The 22,540-nt window shown below is 38.9% G+C and overlaps 1 protein-coding gene across 3 annotated transcripts in view; it reads right to left on the minus strand.

Annotated features, from left to right (window-relative positions):
* The window catches only part of LOC144630720 (uncharacterized), a 65,761-nt gene that overhangs the window by 27,032 nt on the left and 16,189 nt on the right, over positions 1–22,540 (minus strand). For 2 of the 3 annotated variants that reach the window (XM_078489102.1, XM_078489109.1), the window contains 27 exons: positions 21,920–21,973; positions 21,454–21,507; positions 20,597–20,641; positions 19,766–19,819; positions 19,540–19,584; positions 18,905–18,958; positions 18,253–18,297; positions 17,353–17,406; positions 16,549–16,593; positions 15,889–15,942; positions 11,350–11,394; positions 11,038–11,091; positions 10,507–10,560; positions 9,651–9,704; positions 9,275–9,328; positions 8,698–8,751; positions 7,930–7,974; positions 7,684–7,737; positions 7,189–7,233; positions 6,332–6,385; positions 5,445–5,498; positions 5,048–5,101; positions 4,186–4,239; positions 3,512–3,565; positions 2,287–2,331; positions 1,157–1,201; positions 339–392 (listed from right to left, as the gene is read on the minus strand). In XM_078489102.1, coding sequence (XP_078345228.1) covers positions 339–392; positions 1,157–1,201; positions 2,287–2,331; positions 3,512–3,565; positions 4,186–4,239; positions 5,048–5,101; positions 5,445–5,498; positions 6,332–6,385; positions 7,189–7,233; positions 7,684–7,737; positions 7,930–7,974; positions 8,698–8,751; positions 9,275–9,328; positions 9,651–9,704; positions 10,507–10,560; positions 11,038–11,091; positions 11,350–11,394; positions 15,889–15,942; positions 16,549–16,593; positions 17,353–17,406; positions 18,253–18,297; positions 18,905–18,958; positions 19,540–19,584; positions 19,766–19,819; positions 20,597–20,641; positions 21,454–21,507; positions 21,920–21,973 — 1,377 coding nt within the window. Of the gene's footprint in view, positions 1–338; positions 393–1,156; positions 1,202–2,286; positions 2,332–3,511; positions 3,569–4,185; positions 4,240–5,047; positions 5,102–5,444; positions 5,499–6,331; positions 6,386–7,188; positions 7,234–7,683; positions 7,738–7,929; positions 7,975–8,697; positions 8,752–9,274; positions 9,329–9,650; positions 9,705–10,506; positions 10,561–11,037; positions 11,092–11,349; positions 11,395–15,888; positions 15,943–16,548; positions 16,594–17,352; positions 17,407–18,252; positions 18,298–18,904; positions 18,959–19,539; positions 19,585–19,765; positions 19,820–20,596; positions 20,642–21,453; positions 21,508–21,919; positions 21,974–22,540 lie in introns of all 3 variants that reach the window. The other variant, XM_078489108.1, reaches the window with a different exon arrangement.

Consider the following 22,540-nt stretch of genomic DNA (forward strand, 5'->3'; position numbering starts at 1 on the left):
TTGAAAAATATTGGTTCAACTGAAAAATTAAGCCACTTGTTAACTTATAAACCTGTATAAAAGCAGAAGAGGCGAGATCATTAATTTTTGGACAATTTGATATTTGACAAACAAGGTGCATTTAATGGCGTTGGTACAGTTGGCAATCGTTTTTAGGCAGTTTGTCTCGCGATTAAGTTGTGACACAAGTATCAAGAAAAATTGCTTAGTGTAACACGTCCTCAAGTTAAACATGTCTCGCACGTTTTTGTTTCAACAACGTTGCACGAAGTAGAATCAAGTTACACTTTCCCCTACAACAAACTCTTTCAGTTGGTGTTCGCAGAAATTTGCCTCACCGTCGTTCCGGGCTTGCCCTGAGGCCCAGCTTCGCCTCTTGGACCTTGGAATCCCTACAAAGGACGAAAAACACGTCAACATAAGTAGATTTGTTTTCAAGTCCATAACACCAAAATTTCCAACATTGATTTTCACTGATGAAGGGCCAGTTATGCCGAAACGTCTGGAACACAATTTGAACTCACTTTATTTCCAACAACAGTAGAATGTTGTTTATTTTTAAAATAGCCACAGATGCAGAAGCATGCTAATAAACATTTGTTGTTGGAGCTCCCAAAGTCAAGCCTTGACGAAGTTATGTGGTTTAAAACTAGAGTTTTATCCCTCAAATAAAAGTTATTGATTGAGGTATTCATGTACACAGTAGTTATAGAGTCTTACAAATGTGCGAGGCAGCGAGGCGAGCAAGGCAAGGCAGCAAGGTATGCGAGGTATGAGAGACAGAAATCACTGCCCCAAATAAAAAGCTTACCGAAAGCTACCTAAGCTAACTGTAGGCTACCGAAGTGCTTTTTAGGCTAACCGGAACCGGAATGGTTCGCACGACTCGCTGCCTCGCACTTTGTGACGACCCTGGTTATACGTATGTTTGAATCTGTGGATGAAACGCATGTGTGTCACCATTCATATGACAGCTGGTGACCAGTACTGTCACATGTCTGGGCTGTCTCGGTACTGTTTGTTTTCCTTGGACAAAAAAAAAATTTGGTGTCCTCGATGTAATTGTGTCTTTATTTGCTTTTAATAAATTGAGAAGCAATAGGTTAACTTTGAGCCTTGTTACAATGTAGCAGTACAGTATTTTTATCAAACTTACAGGTGGCCCAATATCGCCAGCTGCCCCATTCAGTCCACGCGGCCCCTGTGTTTAAAGAATTACACATTGTTACTAGTTTAGTACAAAAGAAGAGAACCAAAAGTTGTTAGCTTCTGGTTATGGCAATGTATCTCTACTAAGTACATCCAGTCTGATCAGACTAACCATCCAGGCTGACCCTAACGAGTAACCAGATTTTGTCAAGCCCAACGTACGTCAGCGTGTGGGAAAGGAATAATACCAATAGTATTCTTGCTGGTAGGAAAATACTACAGAGTTTACATGTCAGTAAAATGTTATGCAGAATTTTTTTGCGTCATCCATGTCATCATAATGACATTTTCATCACTTCACAGTTTTTTTTTAAACAGAACTCACGATTGACTTGCTCCCAATGACTCCATAGCTCAGTGGTAAAGTGTTTGCATTGGAACCGGAAAGGTCATGGGTTCGAATCCCGTTAAAGCCGTAATTTCTCATTTCAGGCATTCTTTTCAAATGCTTTTGTTGAAATACAGGTTAAAAAATCTCATTCTTTTTCAATCCTTCCACCACCGTTCACCAGGGTCACTTCATGTTTTGATCATCTCATAAAAAATCTCTTTGGCTGATCATTAACTAATCTTCAGGCCAACTTATTCCTTTCCGATGAATACTCACGGGTACTTCTTCAGAGTTTCTGGCATCAGGATTTCTTGGTGAAAACACCCTCTTCATGTAATACATTTGAGACTGTAGACGGCCTACAGCTTTTTAATATATTCATATAGAAGTTTGCACTATATAAATGTATATAATTGTTACTATTATTAATATTATAGTAATAGAAACGGTCAGATTCTAAAAAGAAAATGGGGCTGGATTGGCCATACCCTGCGGAAAGAACCAAGCAACATCACGCGCCAGTCCTTGACTTGGAACCCCCAGGGAAAAAGAAGGAGAGGTCGCCCCAAAAACAGCTGGCGTCGCGACACGTAAGCAGAGCTAAAGTTTATGGGTTTCGCTTGGCAAGATGTTGTGCGGAAAGCCCAAGTTCGAACTCGCTGGCGAGCTGTTGTCAATGGCCTATGCTCCACCTGGAGCGATGGGCCTAAGTAAGAAGTAAGAACTAGAAACAGTGAGATACATACATTTTCTCCATCTCTACCACTTTTGCCTGAATCTCCTGGTGGGCCCTAGATAAAAAAAAACATAAAGACCATAGTATTCAGAAAAATAACAAGTATACAATAGTAGAGGGGGGGGGGGGGGGGGCAGAGGATCGTAAACTACATGACTGTAATGGAAAATACACAATGTGTCAAGAGACTTATTCCACAGTGACATCAGTTAGTAAGTTGTTATTTAGTGATGGTATATAGTTAGAAAGCCATATTTTAATTTCCGATTTAAAGGGAGGACACTCTGAGAAAGTTGCATCTTGCAAATCTTCCAGCAACAGAGGAACCCCGATATAACGATCCTCAATATAACGATATTCCTGATATAACAATGTATATTCTATGTCCCGGCAAAAGTTACAGTAAAATGTATGGGACAGAACCCCGATATAACGATCTTCGATATAACGATATTCCCGATATAACGATGAGAATTTAGCGGACCGAACGTAAAATCTTTCCCGATATAACGATATTATCAGTACACAGTCACAATTTAAGTAAAACATTGAATTTAATCCCTCTCTTGATTTAATGCAATAACATAACAGTAGTTGAGTTATGTCTAACGTTTCTGTCAACAGCTTTGTACGATTATATACGAAAATGATACAGCTTTCTAAGCCTGTCTATCAACTTTATCCTCTTTATCCTCCGTGTCATTCAATAGTTCTCTAAGTTTCAGTATCTTTGACTAGGTTTACCCCGATATAACGATATTTTCGGTTATTTTACGGCCATATCGTTATATCAGGAGTTTTGATATAACGATTCCTAGATATAACGATATAATTTTACTGTTCCCTTGGCATATCGTTATATCCGAATCGGGATTCCACTGAAATAATACAAGTATCCATATTCCTAAAATTTCCTGCTCTTTCCACACTCTCTACTCCAATGAGAAAATAGGACAGTCCTACTCTACACACAAAAAAGTTCTACGAACAGTATATTTATCGCTCCATCAAGGCACGCATGACAAGTAGTAAAATCCCTGCTGGATATGTGCAAACAGCAAAGTTGAAAGCCCCCTGATACTCAGATGGTTTATTGGTATTCGTCTTATCAATAGTAAATCCTTTCAATGAAGTGCAATGTTCCCTCCAATATATTCTGCGCGAGGGAAAGCCTACATGTGTTAGCGTATTTCTAGACCCTTACAGTACCTTTCGTTTGTGATAAAACTACTCACCTTTTCTCCATTCTGTCCAGCTTGTCCTTTGCTTCCCTTCTCTCCTCGCCCGCCCTGTAGAGAAACAATCCAACAGCTTCCATTAGTTTGTTGAATGGAGGGTAAAGTTCTTCTATGTTTCTGTGGTGATGTTCTTGTTCACTACCCTCATTAATGGTGATTTCCAGTCCGTACCGCGCAGTCTCGAGGTTTGTTTTTATTTAAAATTTTGTTTTGAATTTGCAGATACATCACACTTCGATGACAGCGCACATGAAGGTTTTGAGTCCGCCATTACGGGTCGTTCCGTTAAGGAACGCTCGATGAGCTGAAACGTAGGTTTGGAATGAGGTACGTCTACTCGTTATTAATGACGTATTATTGTATTGCAAGGATATATGGAAAATTATGAAAAAGGTAAGTTTGTCGAGGAATGTTAAAACATTCCTAAAGAAGGAGATGATATCAATATCAAAAGTAGTCGGTAAGTTGCTTAAAAACAAGCTTTACTATATAACTTGAGTAAAAATTATTTGTTAGGCTAAAACCAACATAATATTGAGAAAGATGACAACGAAGTTCTCCTTGCAATTCTTAAAAACAATTTTTTAACCAAAATGAAATCTGATGTTGACACATTTAAATACAAAAGTTCAAAGTAACTCGAGTGTAAAGGACAAAATTTCAAGACAAACCGATCTTCCTTGGCCTCCTTTAGCTCCATCTACGCCTCTCGGACCTTGTTCACCCTAAAAAAAAAACATTTATTTACTTAAAACACATCTTGCACAAAACAATTCAATGATAATTGCACGTGACCACCTTGGTCGAAAGAGAGTACAAAGTCACTTCATGTTAAGGAGACATTGAGCCATGTTCATCTACCGGAGGGTTCAAAAGATTAAGTTTAAGACAATGGAATGAGCTTGTTTTTAATTCCTCATTTTCCACAGTCAATAGCTTTCTTGTTTTGTTGCAACTGTTGTTACACAACACTCGTCATAGTGGATAGCATACCGTAGAATTCCGGTTATAAGCCCTGGGCTTATACAACTTCATAAGGGGTTTTGGGTGGGCTTATAAGCGGAGGGGCTTATTTCTGGGAGGGCTTATAAGCGGAATGAAAAAATCGTTTCGAAAGGAACCACGGGAGTGTTGATCAAAATACCTTTTTTAGGTTAAAAACGCATAACAAAGCAACATTTAGCCCTGTTCAGTACTGTCATCCGGTAGAGGGGGCTTATATCCGGGGGGGGGGGGGCTTATAATAGGATGTATTTTTTTGTTTCGAGATAGATGGGCCTATAACCGGGGGGGGCTTATAAGCGGGGGGGGGGCTTATAACCGGAATTTTACGGTATTTGTTTTTGTTTTCCGACACTTATTCACTGAATGGTAATTTGTCTTGTGTTCTTATGTATAGCGTTATCCGTAAATGCTCAGGTTGTTAATATAATAATTCCGAATCCAAATAAGGCAAGTTATTTCTTGCGACCTTTCTCACGCTTAACAGGAATACAATTTTGCCGCAAATGCGTTAGCCGCCTAGTCACGTACCACAGGCCCTTGCGGTCCCCGGGGCCCCTCTCCACCTGGCAAACCTTGGTCACCCTGCAATATAACAAAACGCAGCAGTTAATTACTAGCAAAGGCACTTTACCTTAGAGAATGTACACTTGTTGTGTAAAAAGTTATTTAGATCAAACTCTTAACAGCTATAACTCCTACACCTCCGCATTTACTTTCCCTCTTACTTCCACGAAAAAACTCAAACCCAACATTCATTCAACATGTCATTTTGTTTAAGATATCTGTAGAATAAATCTTAAAGAGAGCGCCAGTCAAGCTTTAAAAGTTGCAAACTTTTTCCACCCCCAATATACTTTTCATCATTAGACAATTCTTTTCCAGTGCTTTAAAAACAGCTTTTTAAAATGTATACAAATGAACACACCGGCTGTCCAGCCTCTCCGTCTGGGCCAGGTTCGCCTTGTTTTCCTTGAGGACCCTATAACAAAAACAAAACGAATAATTACTTCTGCACTAATACATATTTTATTTTACAGAGCGAGCGCTCTCACCACTGCGCCATCCCTCTTCACCACATTAAACATTGCTGTTCGTCAGAAGGAGGGGTATCGAGAGATATTTATAAGATAGAGTATTCACAGTAGGTACTAACACCTAATCTTTAACCCTTTAAGCCCTGATAGTGCCATTTGGCACATGAGGTCATGACTTGGTCAATATTTGTCTGATCAATTTGAACTTTTGCCACCAAAAGTTCCCTTGGAAAGATCTGCATTCTAAAACATAAAATTGCTCCTCCCCTCTGTTTGTGACTTGATTGACCACCCCTATAACTTTTAAAACTTTTTTCCTGTTACGTATGTGAGATGCAACATAACTGAAATTAACCACAACACTTAAAGCTGCACAATAAGCTATAGTTTAGGGGTATACCTACTATACACAGAGATACACACATTTTAAAACCTTTTTCTTTTTACGTTTTAAAGCCATTTCTTTCAAAGCCATTACTTTTTTATTATTTGTTGACATGTTTTATGAACTATTCTGATCAATACCTTTTCCTTTCAAATGGTGTATCATATGTACATGGACATCCATTTAACATTTATTGATTTAGGAAAATAGACCAGTCGCCTCGGGGCTTTAAGGGTTAAGCAGTATACGTAAGGTGAACTAACAATTTCAGAACAAATTAATGTAAACCTAAACTTGCTTCCCACTATACATGTTAAAAAACAGAATGAAAAAAAAAAGGCTATTGTGTCGTCAGTCACATAGCATTTGATTAACGAATTTTGTTTTACTTACCTGAGATCCTCTTGCCCCCATTGGTCCAGTCAGACCCTTGGGTCCAGCATCACCCTAAAAGGATTTTACAATACATGTTTGGTTGATATGGGGAACATATTACTGATGATGGTATCTGTCGATTGCCTTGTTTTCACACCTTACTTTGAGTCACAATATTCAACAACAAAAAAGATTTATTGATGCCCACTTTCCTTTTCTTGTTTTTGTCCTGGGACGGCCACTATTAAGTCACACGACCATAGAATCACTTATTATACAAAACAAGTAAACATTTTAAAGAAGAAGACAAAACTTTTAAAGTTTACAAAACATGTTTTAACAGAAACACAAAAGAAACCTCTGTCAACTTTAGTTGAATAATATAATATACAAAGCGTTGAAAGTTGAATAATATATGAAAATTGCTAATTACCATAAAAAGGGGCATTGGCCGTTTTCACACTAGAAGACGGACAAATCGTCTGACGATTTGTTTGTCTAGTGTAAATTTAAGACGGCTTTTAGAAGACTTGTCCGTCCAGACGGCCAAATCGACGGACAAATTCAGACGATTTGGCCTTCTAGGAAGACGCTTTTTCAAAGACGACTTGGTCGTCTAGACGGCCAAGTCTTCAAAAAGCCGTCTTAAATTCACACTAGACGAACAAATCGTCAGACGAATTGTCCGTCTAGACGTTATCTCCGTCTTATAGTGTGAAAATGGCCATTATTCATCTTTCAACGCTTTGCATATTATTCAACTATTGACAGAAATTTCTGTTGAAACATTAAACTTAAATTTTTTTCGCATTCTTAAAAATATAAAACATACAGGAAAACTAAAAACATGACAGTTATTTCCGACGACTACTTACAGGTGATCCTTGAGCTCCTGGTGTACCGGCGTTCCCTTGAAAACCCTAAAAGTGAAATTTTTGCTTTAATACTTATCGTTTAAAAATAAAGGAAATCTATGTATTTATCTAACAAGAGTGTAAGTTATATTAGTCTGTTCTCCATTAGCGATAATTGAAATGAATTGCAAGTGAAGGTCAGAAGATTTAGTGTATTAACACAGGGCATTGAACAGACATATTACCCGGCACAATTGCCGGAAAGTGGAATACAGCCACATTATTAAGTTTATAAACCCGTCACTGATAATGTTTGTAAATTTATGTAATTTAATAAAAACTCGCAATTGCACATCAATTGATACACCTGTGTCTTATCGAATCCACTGAATCTGAGTACTTAATACTCACAAAAATAGATTTATGTATACAGGTGTACAAACTTCTTAAATGGAAAATTAATACCAATAATATAGCCCATTTAAAGTTAATACTGATCAATTCAAAATATCTTACAGGAGTTCCGTCTTTTCCAGGTGCACCAGGATTTCCTTTTGTTCCTCGTGGGCCCTGTCATAAAAATTGATTAAACCACGATAAGTAAAACATTTAAAACTGACAATGAAAACCAAATATTATCATTATTTAGCGCAATTATCTATTGCTAGTACGTAATCAGAGAAGGAAAGCATCTATTTACAATGGGATTTTTGACAAAGTAATATTATACTCACTACATCGAAAGAAAGCAGTTAAACTCACCCTAGCACCTGGACCACCTCTCTCGCCTGCCGCGCCTCCCTCGCCCTGTACAAAAAAGTAAATATCAACAAAATGTGCCAAGAAATCAACCACGTGAAATAAACTTGAAACGTTTCTCTGAGCCATTGATAAATATAAGTAGTAGATAAAATATGAGCGGGAGATCTGTATGGGCGTTTACAATGGCGAGCCTAGATCGGACACGAATATTTTATTCTACTTGTGAAATGAAAACAATAAATTGAATGAAAAGTATTGTTATGCGAATCAGTAGAGATCTGTATCAAAAGTTAATGAATACTAATTAGCTGAGCAGGAGTTTGTATCAAAAGTTAATTCTTTTGTCTGATTTGTATTGGGGTTTACAGTTGTGTACATGTGATCTGAATACTGTGCTGGGATTGGTTTGCACCCTGATGAATTATTAATGAATTTTACAAACTAATATAAAGTTGAGCATTTTCTAACGGGCAGTTAAACAGAGGTTCCTCACAAATATAACAACATGCTCATAGTACTGGCTTATTCTCAAGGGAACGAAACCTCTGTATGTAAAACTTCTCTTAGCAAGAACACCTCTTGTAAATGGTAAGTGAGCAGACATTTTAACAAGTGGATTACAATTTGAATGAATGGTTGACTTTGACCAAAAAAGTGTTCAAGGACTAACCGGAGGACCTTCGACTGTACAGTGTGTGTCAACGACGTGATAGTGAAATAAAGCAAAATTAGCAAATGTCAAAATAATAGTAGAGAGCTTGTACAAACCTTGCCGCCTCTGCCGCCTCGAGATCCTCTTCTCCCAGTTCTACCAGTGCTGCCCTACATACAACACACATTTCATTTTAATTATGTTGAACATGCAACTAATAAAATTATTGAATCGGATAATTATAATACAGTTGTTGAAGATGTTATGCCTTGCAAATATTTTTTGTTTGGCTTTCTTAACAAAGTACTTGCACTGAAATGATCTTCGTAATGTCGATCTTCATTTTAAGTTCCAAGTTCTAAATATATCTATATTTTTATATATTCATTACACCAACAAACTCATCGTCGACAAACTAATGCTTTCATTTCTTAAAACTTAAAGGGCTTTAGTCAAAGGCTGAGCCCCTCTTATTTTCTAAATTATTCAACACCTATTTGTTGACCACAACGCTTTGTGTATGAAAAATTATGATTTTTAGTTGCACAAGGGCAAACTGACTAAGTTTTAATTATTATTATTATTATTATTATTATTATTATTATTATTATTATTATTATTATTATTATTATTATTATTTTCTTTGCATGTCGTCATAACAAATTTACAACAAAATTCCTCAGTGCCACCCACCTTGTCACCTTTCTTTCCTGGCATGCCGGGCAATCCTTGAGTTCCCATGACTCCCTGCAAACAAGTCAAAAGCAGTTTAATAAATTATGAATGGGTTCAGGTTAGAACTGTACTTTATGTTGGGTCAAAAAGTGTGCAACAAGGTAATTCTTAATAAAGACAATGAAGTGGGCTTCCATCGTACAACATGAGACTAGCTACATGGTTCTTGATATCATTGATAGCAGGTTTACCTTGGGTGAGAGAAGAGAGAGAATATTCTCCCAGATAATAAGTAAGGAATTATAGTGCTAGATTCGCTTTTTTTTTTTTTTTTTTCGTGTGTTTGTTGCTTATTTCTTTTTGTTGCGTGTATTAATTTAAAAAAAAGGTTTACCTTGGGTCCACCAGGTCCTGGCGCGCCTGCTGGTCCTTGTATCCCTATCTCACCCTGATGTTAAAAACAATATGTAAAACACAACATAACAAAATGTTCAGTTCATTAACTACACTATGATTACTGTAAGTATAAAGCTAGATAATGCGTGTATTTACTAAGATGGGGTCTATTATTGGCCATAGAATATGACTATAATGGGGTAGGGGTTCTGAGAGGCCAGCGGCACATACCCAACAAATACTGACCCAAGTACTCCCCCCCCCTTCCGGGGCGTATTTACACAAGGCGGAACTCATCTGTTAGCCATTTCGTGGCAGTGATAGAGAATGTTGATATTGTCCTATTGGTATGAACGCACGTGAGCCGTAACGGCATTTATTATTTGACTCTAGATACTGTTGGAACGTACATAAGGGCTGATGGTTGTAATGTATTCATCTCAGATCTTGAATTTTTCAACTTTTATTTTATTACACTATTGTAGTTGTCTTTGATCTTTACCCCCAAAGGATAGCTTGTGTGCCTGCATTTGGTTGGGGTATATGTTCCCATTTTTCCACTGAGTTTTGGGGTTTTCGTATCAGGCGGTGCACCGGTTCATACTCCGATCAGTTTTTCAGTTTAGTATGTTTGGTTTCAGCAATGTAAATTTTTAAGGACTGAATTTAATACTCAGGTTCCATTCACACTTCCAGCTGGACACCTATTTTAGTGTTTTATAGTCATGAATACAATTAGGAAAGACTGAAATTCAGACTACATGAATTATGATCTGCACTTAAAAAAAGGGTAGTGTTCCACAATTATTCAAGAGCATTTTTAATGCAAACTACAAAAATCCTTAAGAACTCACAGGAGCTCCTTGCGGGCCAGCTACTCCACGGTCTCCGGGAATGCCCGCTGGACCCTGTTATAAAACACAATCAATATGTCATAAACCATCCGATTCAGTAAAATTGAAAGTTGAGTGATGACTTATCAATTGTCTTACAATTCCCCCTGTCAAAAACTTCAATTCAATTTATTCTTACAGCAAATATTTTAAAAAGACTATGTCACGGAGATTTCGCAGTTTTTTTGGTCTAAACTGTTCTAAATAAGTGTTAGGCAAATTTACCCATGAAAAACACTGTCTTTGAACATTTAACAGAAGATATAAACTCTGTTTGGGGACAGAAATCGAACTTCGGCTATAAATATCGATTTTAAGAAGGTGCGTGGAAACAACTTGAAAACGTTGGCTAACGTAATTAGTGCATTATTTTTAGGTTTTTCTGCAACACAAAAATAATCAAGTGTACCAAATCGGATGTGTGGAACCAATAAAATGTTTCTAGTAAACGAGAAGTATTTCAAAATGATTTTGTTTTTATCATTTTCACACCTTATCTCCTGGTGCGCCTGCAAAGCCTTTAGAACCGGTGGCGCCTCTTTCACCCTATGAAGCACACAACATACTTTGTTATATATTATTTTCCATGTTATATAACAACCCGCTGGAACATCAGTCTAATAGATTTAGCATTCAGGCTAGTACAGTAACTGTATAACGCCAGTATTATAATTAACAGAACAAACATTGTCAGTGAAAATAAACATCACATCGCAAAAGCATATTTTTTGAACCAAGCAAGCCATTTTTGTTGCAGTTGGAATGACAAGGAATCTTGGAAAATTAGCAAAACACGACACTCACAGCCTCGCCTTTCTGCCCTTTCCTTCCTTCTGCTCCAGTTGTACCCTACAAAAGATGCAAATTAACAGGCAAGAAATTGCATTACTAACATTTTTGTCATAAATATGGAAATATGGAAAATGTAACAGCTGATGTGACACAATTTATGTACAGTACAAAAAAAAAGTACTATTGCATGGCAGCACAATGATGTGAATTCTATTGTCGAGTGGTAGAAACAATGTTTTACGAATAAGCGCAGTGAATGAGTAAAATATTGCTTATAACACGAGGAAATAAAATTCATATCTTCAGGCTTCCGTGTAATTTTATTTTTATGACGAGTCAAAAATCATGAATTAAGCAAAAGTTAAAAGAAACAACTGTGCCAAGGAAGGCAATGACATCATAGTGAGGATATCAAAAATATGCCATTGCAGGCACAGATGTAGTTTGTATGAATTTTAAGAGTGGTCTTTTTTCCAGTAAAACACTACTGACAAATAGTGTCTTTCCTGCAAAAAAGAAAAAACCCTCTGGCACCCAGGCTAGTTAAAAATCTCCTTTTAACTAAGCTTGCAGTGCTTAGGGCATCTCCTTTTAACTAAGCTTGCAGTGCTCAGGGCATCTCCTTTTAACTAAGCTTGCAGTGCTCAGGACATCTCCTTTTAACTAAGCTTGCAGTGCTCAGGACATCTCCTTTTAACTAAGCTTGCAGTGCTTAGGACATCTCCTTTTAACTAAGCTTGCAGTGCTTAGGACATCTCCTTTTAACTAAGCTTGCAGTGCTCAGGACATCTCCTTTTAACTAAGCTTGCAGTGCTCAGGGCATCTCCTTTTAACTAAGCTTGCAGTGCTCAGGGCATCTCCTTTTAACTAAGCTTGCAGTGCTCAGGGCATCTCCTTTTAACTAAGCTTGCAGTGCTCAGGACATCTCCTTTTAACTAAGCTTGCAGTGCTCAGGGCATCTCCTTTTAACTAAGCTTGCAGTGCTCAGGGCATCTCCTTTTAACTAAGCTTGCAGTGCTCAGGACATCTCCTTTTAACTAAGCTTGCAGTGCTCAGGGCATCTCCTTTTAACTAAGCTTGCAGTGCTCAGGACATCTCCTTTTAACTAAGCTTGCAGTGCTCAGGGCATCTCCTTTTAACTAAGCTTGCAGTGCTCAGGGCATCTCCTTTTAACTAAGCTTGCAGTGCTCAGGGCATCTCCTTTTAACTAAGCTTGCAGTGCTCAGGGCATCTTCTTTTAACTAAGCTTGCAGTGCTTAGGACATCTCCTTTTAACTAAGCTTGCAGTGCTCAGGGCATCTCCTTTTAACTAAGCTTGCAGTGCTCAGGACATCTCCTTTTAACTAAGCTTGCAGTGCTCAGGACATCTCCTTTTAACTAAGCTTGCAGTGCTCAGGGCATCTCCTTTTAACTAAGCTTGCAGTGCTCAGGGCATCTCCTTTTAACTAAGCTTGCAGTGCTCAGGGCATCTCCTTTTAACTAAGCTTGCAGTGCTCAGGGCATCTCCTTTTAACTAAGCTTGCAGTGCTCAGGGCATCTCCTTTTAACTAAGCTTGCAGTGCTCAGGACATCTCCTTTTAACTAAGCTTGCAGTGCTCAGGGCATCTCCTTTTAACTAAGCTTGCAGTGCTTAGGACATCTCCTTTTAACTAAGCTTGCAGTGCTTAGGACATCTCCTTTTAACTAAGCTTGCAGTGCTTAGGATCTCCTTTTAACTAAGCTTGCAGTGCTCAGGACATCTCCTTTTAACTAAGCTTGCAGTGCTCAGGGCATCTCCTTTTAACTAAGCTTGCAGTGCTCAGGGCATCTCCTTTTAACTAAGCTTGCAGTGCTCAGGACATCTCCTTTTAACTAAGCTTGCAGTGCTCAGGGCATCTCCTTTTAACTAAGCTTGCAGTGCTTAGGACATCTCCTTTTAACTAAGCTTGCAGTGCTTAGGACATCTCCTGTTAACTAAGCTTGCAGTGCTCAGGACATCTCCTTTTAACTAAGCTTGCAGTGCTCAGGGCATCTCCTTTTAACTAAGCTTGCAGTGCTCAGGGCATCTCCTTTTAACTAAGCTTGCAGTGCTCAGGGCATCTCGTTTTAACTAAGCTTGCAGTGCTCAGGGCATCTCCTTTTAACTAAGCTTGCAGTGCTCAGGGCATCTCCTTTTAACTAAGCTTGCAGTGCTTAGGACATCTCCTTTTAACTAAGCTTGCAGTGCTCAGGGCATCTCCTTTTAACTAAGCTTGCAGTGCTCAGGACATCTCCTTTTAACTAAGCTTGCAGTGCTCAGGGCATCTCCTTTTAACTAAGCTTGCAGTGCTTAGGACATCTCCTTTTAACTAAGCTTGCAGTGCTCAGGGCATCTCCTTTTAACTAAGCTTGCAGTGCTCAGGACATCTCCTTTTAACTAAGCTTGCAGTGCTCAGGGCATCTCCTTTTAACTAAGCTTGCAGTGCTCAGGACATCTCCTTTTAACTAAGCTTGCAGTGCTCAGGGCATCTTCTTTTAACTAAGCTTGCAGTGCTCAGGGCATCTCCTTTTAACTAAGCTTGCAGTGCTCAGGGCATCTCCTTTTAACTAAGCTTGCAGTGCTCAGGGCATCTCCTTTTAACTAAGCTTGCAGTGCTCAGAACATCTCCTTTTAACTAAGCTTGCAGTGCTTAGGACATCTCCTTTTAACTAAGCTTGCAGTGCTTAGGACATCTCCTTTTAACTAAGCTTGCAGTGCTTAGGACATCTCCTTTTAACTAAGCTTGCAGTGCTCAGGACATCTCCTTTTAACTAAGCTTGCAGTGCTCAGGGCATCTCCTTTTAACTAAGCTTGCAGTGCTCAGGGCATCTCCTTTTAACTAAGCTTGCAGTGCTCAGGACATCTCCTTTTAACTAAGCTTGTAGTGCTCAGGGCATCTCCTTTTAACTAAGCTTGCAGTGCTTAGGACATCTCCTTTTAACTAAGCTTGCAGTGCTTAGGACATCTCCTTTTAACTAAGCTTGCAGTGCTTAGGACATCTCCTTTTAACTAAGCTTGCAGTGCTTAGGACATCTCCTTTTAACTAAGCTTGCAGTGCTCAGGGCATCTCCTTTTAACTAAGCTTGCAGTGCTTAGGGCATCTCCTTTTAACTAAGCTTGCAGTGCTCAGGGCATCTCCTTTTAACTAAGCTTGCAGTGCTCAGGGCATCTTCTTTTAACTAAGCTTGCAGTGCTCAGGGCATCTCCTTTTAACTAAGCTTGCAGTGCTCAGGGCATCTCCTTTTAACTAAGCTTGCAGTGCTCAGGGCATCTCCTTTTAACTAAGCTTGCAGTGCTCAGGGCATCTCCTTTTAACTAAGCTTGCAGTGCTCAGGGCATCTCCTTTTAACTAAGCTTGCAGTGCTCAGGGCATCTTCTTTTAACTAAGCTTGCAGTGCTCAGGGCATCTCCTTTTAACTAAGCTTGCAGTGCTCAGGACATCTCCTTTTAACTAAGCTTGCAGTGCTTAGGACATCTCCTTTTAACTAAGCTTGCAGTGCTCAGGGCATCTCCTTTTAACTAAGCTTGCAGTGCTCAGGGCATCTTCTTTTAACTAAGCTTGCAGTGCTCAGGGCATCTCCTTTTAACTAAGCTTGCAGTGCTTAGGACATCTCCTTTTAACTAAGCTTGCAGTGCTCAGGACATCTCCTTTTAACTAAGCTTGCAGTGCTCAGGACATCTCCTTTTAACTAAGCTTGCAGTGCTCAGGGCATCTCCTTTTAACTAAGCTTGCAGTGCTCAGGGCATCTCCTTTTAACTAAGCTTGCAGTGCTCAGGGCATCTCCTTTTAACTAAGCTTGCAGTGCTTAGGACATCTCCTTTTAACTAAGCTTGCAGTGCTCAGGGCATCTCCTTTTAACTAAGCTTGCAGTGCTCAGGACATCTCCTTTTAACTAAGCTTGCAGTGCTCAGGACATCTTCTTTTAACTAAGCTTGCAGTGCTCAGGGCATCTCCTTTTAACTAAGCTTGCAGTGCTCAGGGCATCTCCTTTTAACTAAGCTTGCAGTGCTCAGGGCATCTCCTTTTAACTAAGCTTGCAGTGCTCAGGGCATCTCCTTTTAACTAAGCTTGCAGTGCTCAGGGCATCTTCTTTTAACTAAGCTTGCAGTGCTCAGGGCATCTCCTTTTAACTAAGCTTGCAGTGCTCAGGACATCTCCTTTTAACTAAGCTTGCAGTGCTTAGGACATCTCCTTTTAACTAAGCTTGCAGTGCTCAGGGCATCTCCTTTTAACTAAGCTTGCAGTGCTCAGGGCATCTTCTTTTAACTAAGCTTGCAGTGCTCAGGGCATCTCCTTTTAACTAAGCTTGCAGTGCTCAGGGCATCTCCTTTTAACTAAGCTTGCAGTGCTCAGGGCATCTCCTTTTAACTTGCAGTGCTCAGGGCATATAAACTCTACTATGAACAATCAGTGTTGTCAACAGAGATCAAAGACCTGTACAATAATCTCCCAGTGTGTCCTTAGTGTTTGGTCAATAAGATACATAATACATCTGTTACGTAGTTTTATTTGTTTAAGGTTTGTCTCAAGATGTAGTCACTTATTGTCCTACCTTCGGCCCTTGGTCTCCCTGTGGTCCTGGAGGTCCTTGTGAGCCCGGTGGACCCTGCAGAAAACAAATGATTAGGCACATGTGTAAACAGTCTGACAAACTTATTCAGTACCGGGTAATTAACATCACAATTTAAAGTGCAAGGGGCAGAGGTTGTTGTGGATGCTTGTCTGGAATTTATATTTGTATATTTCTTTGTGTGCAACCCTTAATAATAAGACCTTTACGGCCAAAAAAATGGTGTTTTGACTGGAACACCCTAAGTAAGGCCAGAAGTGAGAATATGAAAAGAAATGAGCCTGCTCGTCGGTTTCATTTGGGAGTCCCCCCACTGGGGCCAGGATCCTGTCAAACTCCCAGTGGAAGATGATGAGATACATGTGAATTTATATACAGTTCAATCCCGATAACTCGAACCTTCAAGGGAAATCGAAATAGGTTCGAGATGTCGGGAGTTCGAGTTATCGAGGGTAAAATTAGTAAGAAAATTACCTGAAGGGGAATCGAAAAAGGTTCGAGTTAGCGGGAGTTCAAGTTCCTGAGGGTTCGAGTTATCAGGATTCAGCTGTACCTCAAAACAACACCTAACTACATCCATAAGTGCTAGCGAAAAGCTGATTAAAATAGACCACCATTTACAAAATCAATAACTTCACTTACACTTCCACCTTTTTCTCCAGCGGCTCCATCTGGACCTGGGAGTCCCTGTTACAAATAAGAACAGAAAAGTTATAACATCCGGCATAGACTAGGCTATAGGCTGACAATATTCTGGTAGCTTAAATGTCAACATAAACGCTGTATTTTGTATTGTGACATAATATACAGTGAAGTATGGCTATTCTACGTAATTATATTTATATCTTTGGTTTCTAAAATTTGAAATTGAAATGTTTATATCAAACGCTTTATACATAAAGAGGAAAATAATACTCAGTGAAGCCCAATGGCACCATTGAAACCCTTTGCAAGCCTGCAGCAATAACAAACTGCTGACAGAAACACTCTAGACTTTTTAAATGTAACATTGCCACTATATTCATAAATAAAATGCTTCAAGACATGACAGTTTTTGTTTTTATTTGTCTCACAGTACTTATAACACTTGTGGGAGGCGCGGTGGCCTAATGGTTAGCGCGCTCGACTCCGAGTCGAACGGCCCGGGTTCGAGGCCTGGCCGGGGCGCTGCGTTGTGTTCTTGGGCAAGACACTTTACTCTCACAGTGCCTCTCTCCACCCAGGTGTATAAATGGGTACCGGCGAATTTACTGCTGGGGGGTAACCCTGCGATGGACTAGCATCCCATCCAGGGGGGAGTAGCAATACTGCTAGTCGCTTAATGCTACGGAAACCGGGATAAGCTCCGACTGTATGGGCCTCATGGCTCGGACACAGACTTTACTTATAACACTTACTTCTTTTTTTGGGTCAAGAGTAAACAGCCAAATCAAAATTGGTACTTACAGGATTTCCAGGCATGCCACGAAGTCCCTGAGGGCCATCAGCACCTAGTAAGCCCTACAAAAAATACTCTGAATTAACATGTTATCATATATATATAAGACAAAACAGCTAGCTTAACATAAAATGTGACATTCCAGTATTATCCAGAAACAAAAATCAATTGTTGAGAGTGGATTTTACTTGAAGTAAAGTAATTCGCATTTGCTTTGATTTTGCATCACTGCAGAACTATGCTTAATGATTGGTATAAAAAAACTTAATAAATATGCCACTTTCTCAGCCAATCAGAAGTAAAACCCAAACCAACCGTCACTTACTAACACACGTTGTTTCATGTTTTGCACCAGCTACATTATTTGCTTTAAGTTTTTATTGTTTCACCCGCTGTTTTATTGTTTCACCTGGCAGGGGCAGTTGCCCCCACCAGGTAAACTAAAAAAACTAAGAAAACTAAAGAAAAAAAAAACAACAAGTTGCCCCCACCAGGAAACCTTATTCCGTACCTTATTCCTAGGTACGGCCCTGGAGGTTTAGAGGGGGCAACTGCCCCCGCCAGGTAAACTAAAAAACTAAGAAAACTAAAGAAAAAAAAACAACAAGTTGCCCCCACCAGGAAACCTTATTCCGTACCTTATTCCTAGGTACGGCCCTGGAGGTTTAGAGGGGGCAACTGCCCCCGCCAGGTAAACTAAAAAACTAAGAAAACTAAAGAAAAAAAACAACAAGTTGCCCCCACCAGGAAACCTTATTCCGTACCTTATTCCTAGGTACGGCCCTGGAGGTTTAGAAATTTGAAGCGTTTCAAAACTCTGTGGTGTCACACTAAACCACTAAATATAGATATTGGCCAACATAACAATCAAAACACAAACAGGGTGAAGAAGTTAACATTGAACATACCGGCGGCCCCATTTCACCCTCTGGCCCATCTACGCCAGGATCACCCTAGAGAAAAATAAAATAATATATCCGATAACATTTTGATCAACTTTTTAAACAAATAATTTATTATCTATAAGTATAATAAATTAATTACCTGGTGAAACAACAGTTTCTCAAAAGTATTCATTAACGTTAACATTCTAGCTCATTCTGTCATTAGAAGTGATAGACCTCTCTAGTTTCATGATTTTGCCGCGAGACTGATGCGATTTTTTGGTTCAATCGCACGGTCTCACAATAAGACACAAAAATCTCACAATCAGGAGACAGAGTCACAAGCTGTAAGGATACATGTTATTTTTTTCTTGTTAATGTCATCTGTGGCTTACTATGGCGATTGAATTGTGCCAATTCTGTGTAAATCCATGATCAGTAAAGGTATTTATTAGTTTCATCGCTAGACACACAGTAGATGACCGTATGTAGAAGACACAAGCCAAAAAACAGGACAGGACACAAACACTTTATCTTGATTAGCAACTGCTTTTAGTCATTTTTGTCCGTCAGTTGATCAATCTCCAAGTTTTTACCAAAATCTCCCCATTTTTTTACCTTGATCTCCAGATTCCTGGTTCATTGAGGTATAGAGGTCTGAGACTTTGATACTCACCCTAGGTCCTCTGGCTCCTCCAATTCCTTGCTGTCCAGGTGATCCAACAGCACCCTGTTTTAAATGACCAACACATAAGAGAGAAATGGGCATTTATCTATTTCTTCATGGGAAAGACAGAAACCACATAGTGGCCTGGCCCACCCAGTGTGTGGCTCCATAGCTCATTTGGTACAGCATCGTACCGGTATCAGGGAGGTCATGGGCTCGAATCCTGTTGAAGCTCTAAATGTTTGATTTACAGGCTTCTTTTCCCCAGTTGCTTAAATTGGTAGGCACAGGGTGCAGTGAGGATCGTGTAATTGCTTGCATTCGTTGTTAGTTAGTACAAGTATGTATTACTGTTGTCTACTTTCTATCTATCTGTTTGAACAGAGTCACATTTTCACTGACCATGATTTCATCTGAAATATGTTTTCTTATGAAAGTCCTCTCTCTTATAATGGGACACTAATTAGCTTTAAGCCATATAATTTGTCAATGGAAGAAAATGTCTTAATGAAGGACATGTATGAATTTTAGATTACCCAGAGGTACAATATTTCAAAGAAAATATTTATTATTCAATACTTTATATAAATAAAAATAAAAATCTGAAGAATGAACTACTAGTAAATGAATACTAATCACAGCACCTTTGGTCCTTGAGATCCAGGAGGTCCAGGGGGTCCTATCAAACCCTATTGAATGAAAAGTAACATTTAGTAGTCTGCTGTACGTAGTGGCGTTACATGATCAAAACTTATTATGACATGTGCTACAAAGGCCTCAAGCTGTCATATAACACCACCCAAGATATGGCATATCTCAAATGTAAAGCAACTAGTTTTAAATAAAACTGATTTCTTTTAGCGCTTGTACCTTGGGACCCGAGTCACCAGCTGGCCCTCGCGATCCTCTTTTGCCAGGTTCACCCTGTAAGAAAGTCGCAACATCAAAGTATTTAGCACATCTGTAAGTATATAGGTTGGTTACAAATTATTGATGATGGTAGGCAGGTAGGCAGGCAGTTAGGTTGAGTTAGGTAGGTAGGTACAGGTGGGTGGGCAGGTGAATAAGTAGGTAGGTAGGCAGGCAGGCAGGCAGGCAGGAGGTAGGTAGGTAGGTAGGTAGGTAGGTAGGTAGGTAGGTAGGTAGGTAGGTAGGTAGGTAGGTAGGTAGGTAGATAAGGAAGGGTAGGTAAGATGATATGAATGATAAAAGTTGTTTTCGAATTCAATGCCCTTACTCAAATTTCTGTAAGTACTAATTGTCTTTTACCAAACCTTTTACTGCAAACATGAACTTTTAACAGACTTATGGCTGGTAACAAGATTACAAGTAAGTATACACTCGAACCAAAATGGCCCACAGAAAACTCTATATCCAGGATTCTGTAGCATGCGAGAATAATTATTACACCCTCTGGTGTGTTCTGGTGTATTTTGATTATCTTCTAGTTCCTTCTCTTGGAAGTCATTGATACTGTGAGAGTAAATTGTCTAGTACTCAAATCTAGAACTCTCAATCTAGAGTTCAACAGCCTAACTATTATTACTCTGCTGTGAGTCTAACAATTTTTTATCTTTTCTTGTTGCCTCACGACAGGACTCCCAATAATCTTGTGGATTTTTGGGGGAAAATCATTCTGAAATGAAATATTAATGTCAGGCATTGAAGCTGAAGAGTATAGCAATTTAAATTTCAACTTACCATGGCGCCATTAGCACCATTTGGCCCAGCTGGTCCTTGCTCACCCTAAGGTATCAAACAAATTTAAATTTAATTTATTGCAATTTAACTTGGAAGCGCAGAAGTTGGGGTGGGAGGAGGGCAATCTTATCCAGAGGAATAGTCAGTGCTAAAACGTTTTTATCCTTTTGATAAAAAAGCAAGCCCTGGGCCTCCAAGAATGCTCTGACAAATTAGGAGACCCTCTCCCAGATCTTGCTTTGTCAGAACAAAACAATCTCTGACTTATGGGGTTTGGCCAGGGTTGTGAATAAGGTGAACAAAGACATCATAAAAAATAATAAACAAATAATAATAATAAATAATTAACTTAACACAATTATCAATTTAAAAATTCTCAATTGCGCACTATTACAATATAATTAAAAAATAAAAAAAGCTAAAAATTTAAAATTTAAATTCACAAGCTAAAAAAGTTTAAGAAATGTACAATTAAAACGTTTTTGAAAATAAACAGGTCTTGATGGCTTTCTTGACAGCACTTGACAGTATAAGACTCATCCTCATTCCCAGGCTCTCTCTCTCCCCGCCCCCTTCTTGTTCTTGGCAAGGAGAGGTGAGGAGAGAAAGACCCTGAGAACAAGGTTACATTAAACTCCCTTAGCAAATGACCAGTGACTGTAGTTAATTAGTTTTGTCCTGGTATGTCATCAACAGTACACTTTTAATTAACATTTGTGACTCAGAAAACCTTTTTCTTCATATATGCGCACTTACCAAAACCTGGACTAAAATAAAAGACTGTGTACATATAAACTAGATTTAAGTCGTTGCTTCTATATCATTTAAAGGGATGATAATGGAGATCAGTTGTTTACCTTTTCACCTTGTAAACCTGCTGGTCCTTTTGCCCCTTGCTTGCCTTGTTTTCCCTTCAAACAGACAGAAATTTCTTAATTCCATAAAATTAATGATAGAATGAGTTCACTGATGACATCTCTACAGTTGTAGAGTAACCCTCAGTGAGCTTTATAATAAAAATGTTCATGTATTAAAGGATAAATTAAAATAAAATAAATGTTCACTTAATATTCATTTGACCTGGGTCATCAACTATATGCATGAAGCTGCAAATTTCAACATTTTACTTATTATTTTACAAATTAAAATAAGGGTGGTGACTCTAAGGTGTCTGTTTGTTTATTATGAATCGTGTGATTCGACAATAGGTCAGCTTTAATTAAATTCCTTTTCATAACTTAACATACCTATATATACATCTGTTGAACCAATAATTACATTTATTTTTTCTTTATTTTTTGCAACTTTAAAGAAAGTACTTACCCTTGAACCTTTACGGCCCATCATACCAAACTGCCCCCTTGGCCCTTGATCACCCTGTATAAGGCAAAAGACAATTACGGCAATAAACTTTTGATTGTCAGGTAACAATTTTGCAGCTGGATGAATTAAACAGGCATCTCTCACCACAGTGACATAGTATTGCATGTATCTGATATTCGAACTGAAAAATTCCAATCTGATGACATATTAAAGCACTACTATAAAGTGTAGAGGACAAAGAGGTCTGAAATTGCCCCTTTCTGTACCTTTTACTCCCACAACAACCCAGGTTCTAGCCCTCCTTCCCCCCCCCCCCCCAATCCTCTAATATCTGATGTGTCCCTACATGGGCAGGGCTCGAGACTAACTTTTTTGCTAACTAGCCAAGTGGCTAGTGACAGCTTTGATTTCACTAGCCAAAACTTATTTTCTACTAGCCACAATTTTTAAGCATAGTTCTTTTTTTTAAGGGGGGGGGGGGGGAGGGAAAAAACAATGTGCGATAATGTTTAAACCTTGAGCCGTAAAATGTTCCTTAAATCTTCATGTTTTTTTCTTACAAAATTGGGCTTTGTTCTTTACTATAAAAATTGTACATGTACATGCGTTTTTGTCAACTAG

This window comes from Oculina patagonica, chromosome 1 (assembly GCF_052425735.1).
Source record: "Oculina patagonica isolate OP01 chromosome 1, crgOcupat, whole genome shotgun sequence".
In the NCBI taxonomy this organism is placed as follows: Eukaryota; Metazoa; Cnidaria; class Anthozoa; order Scleractinia; family Oculinidae; genus Oculina; species Oculina patagonica.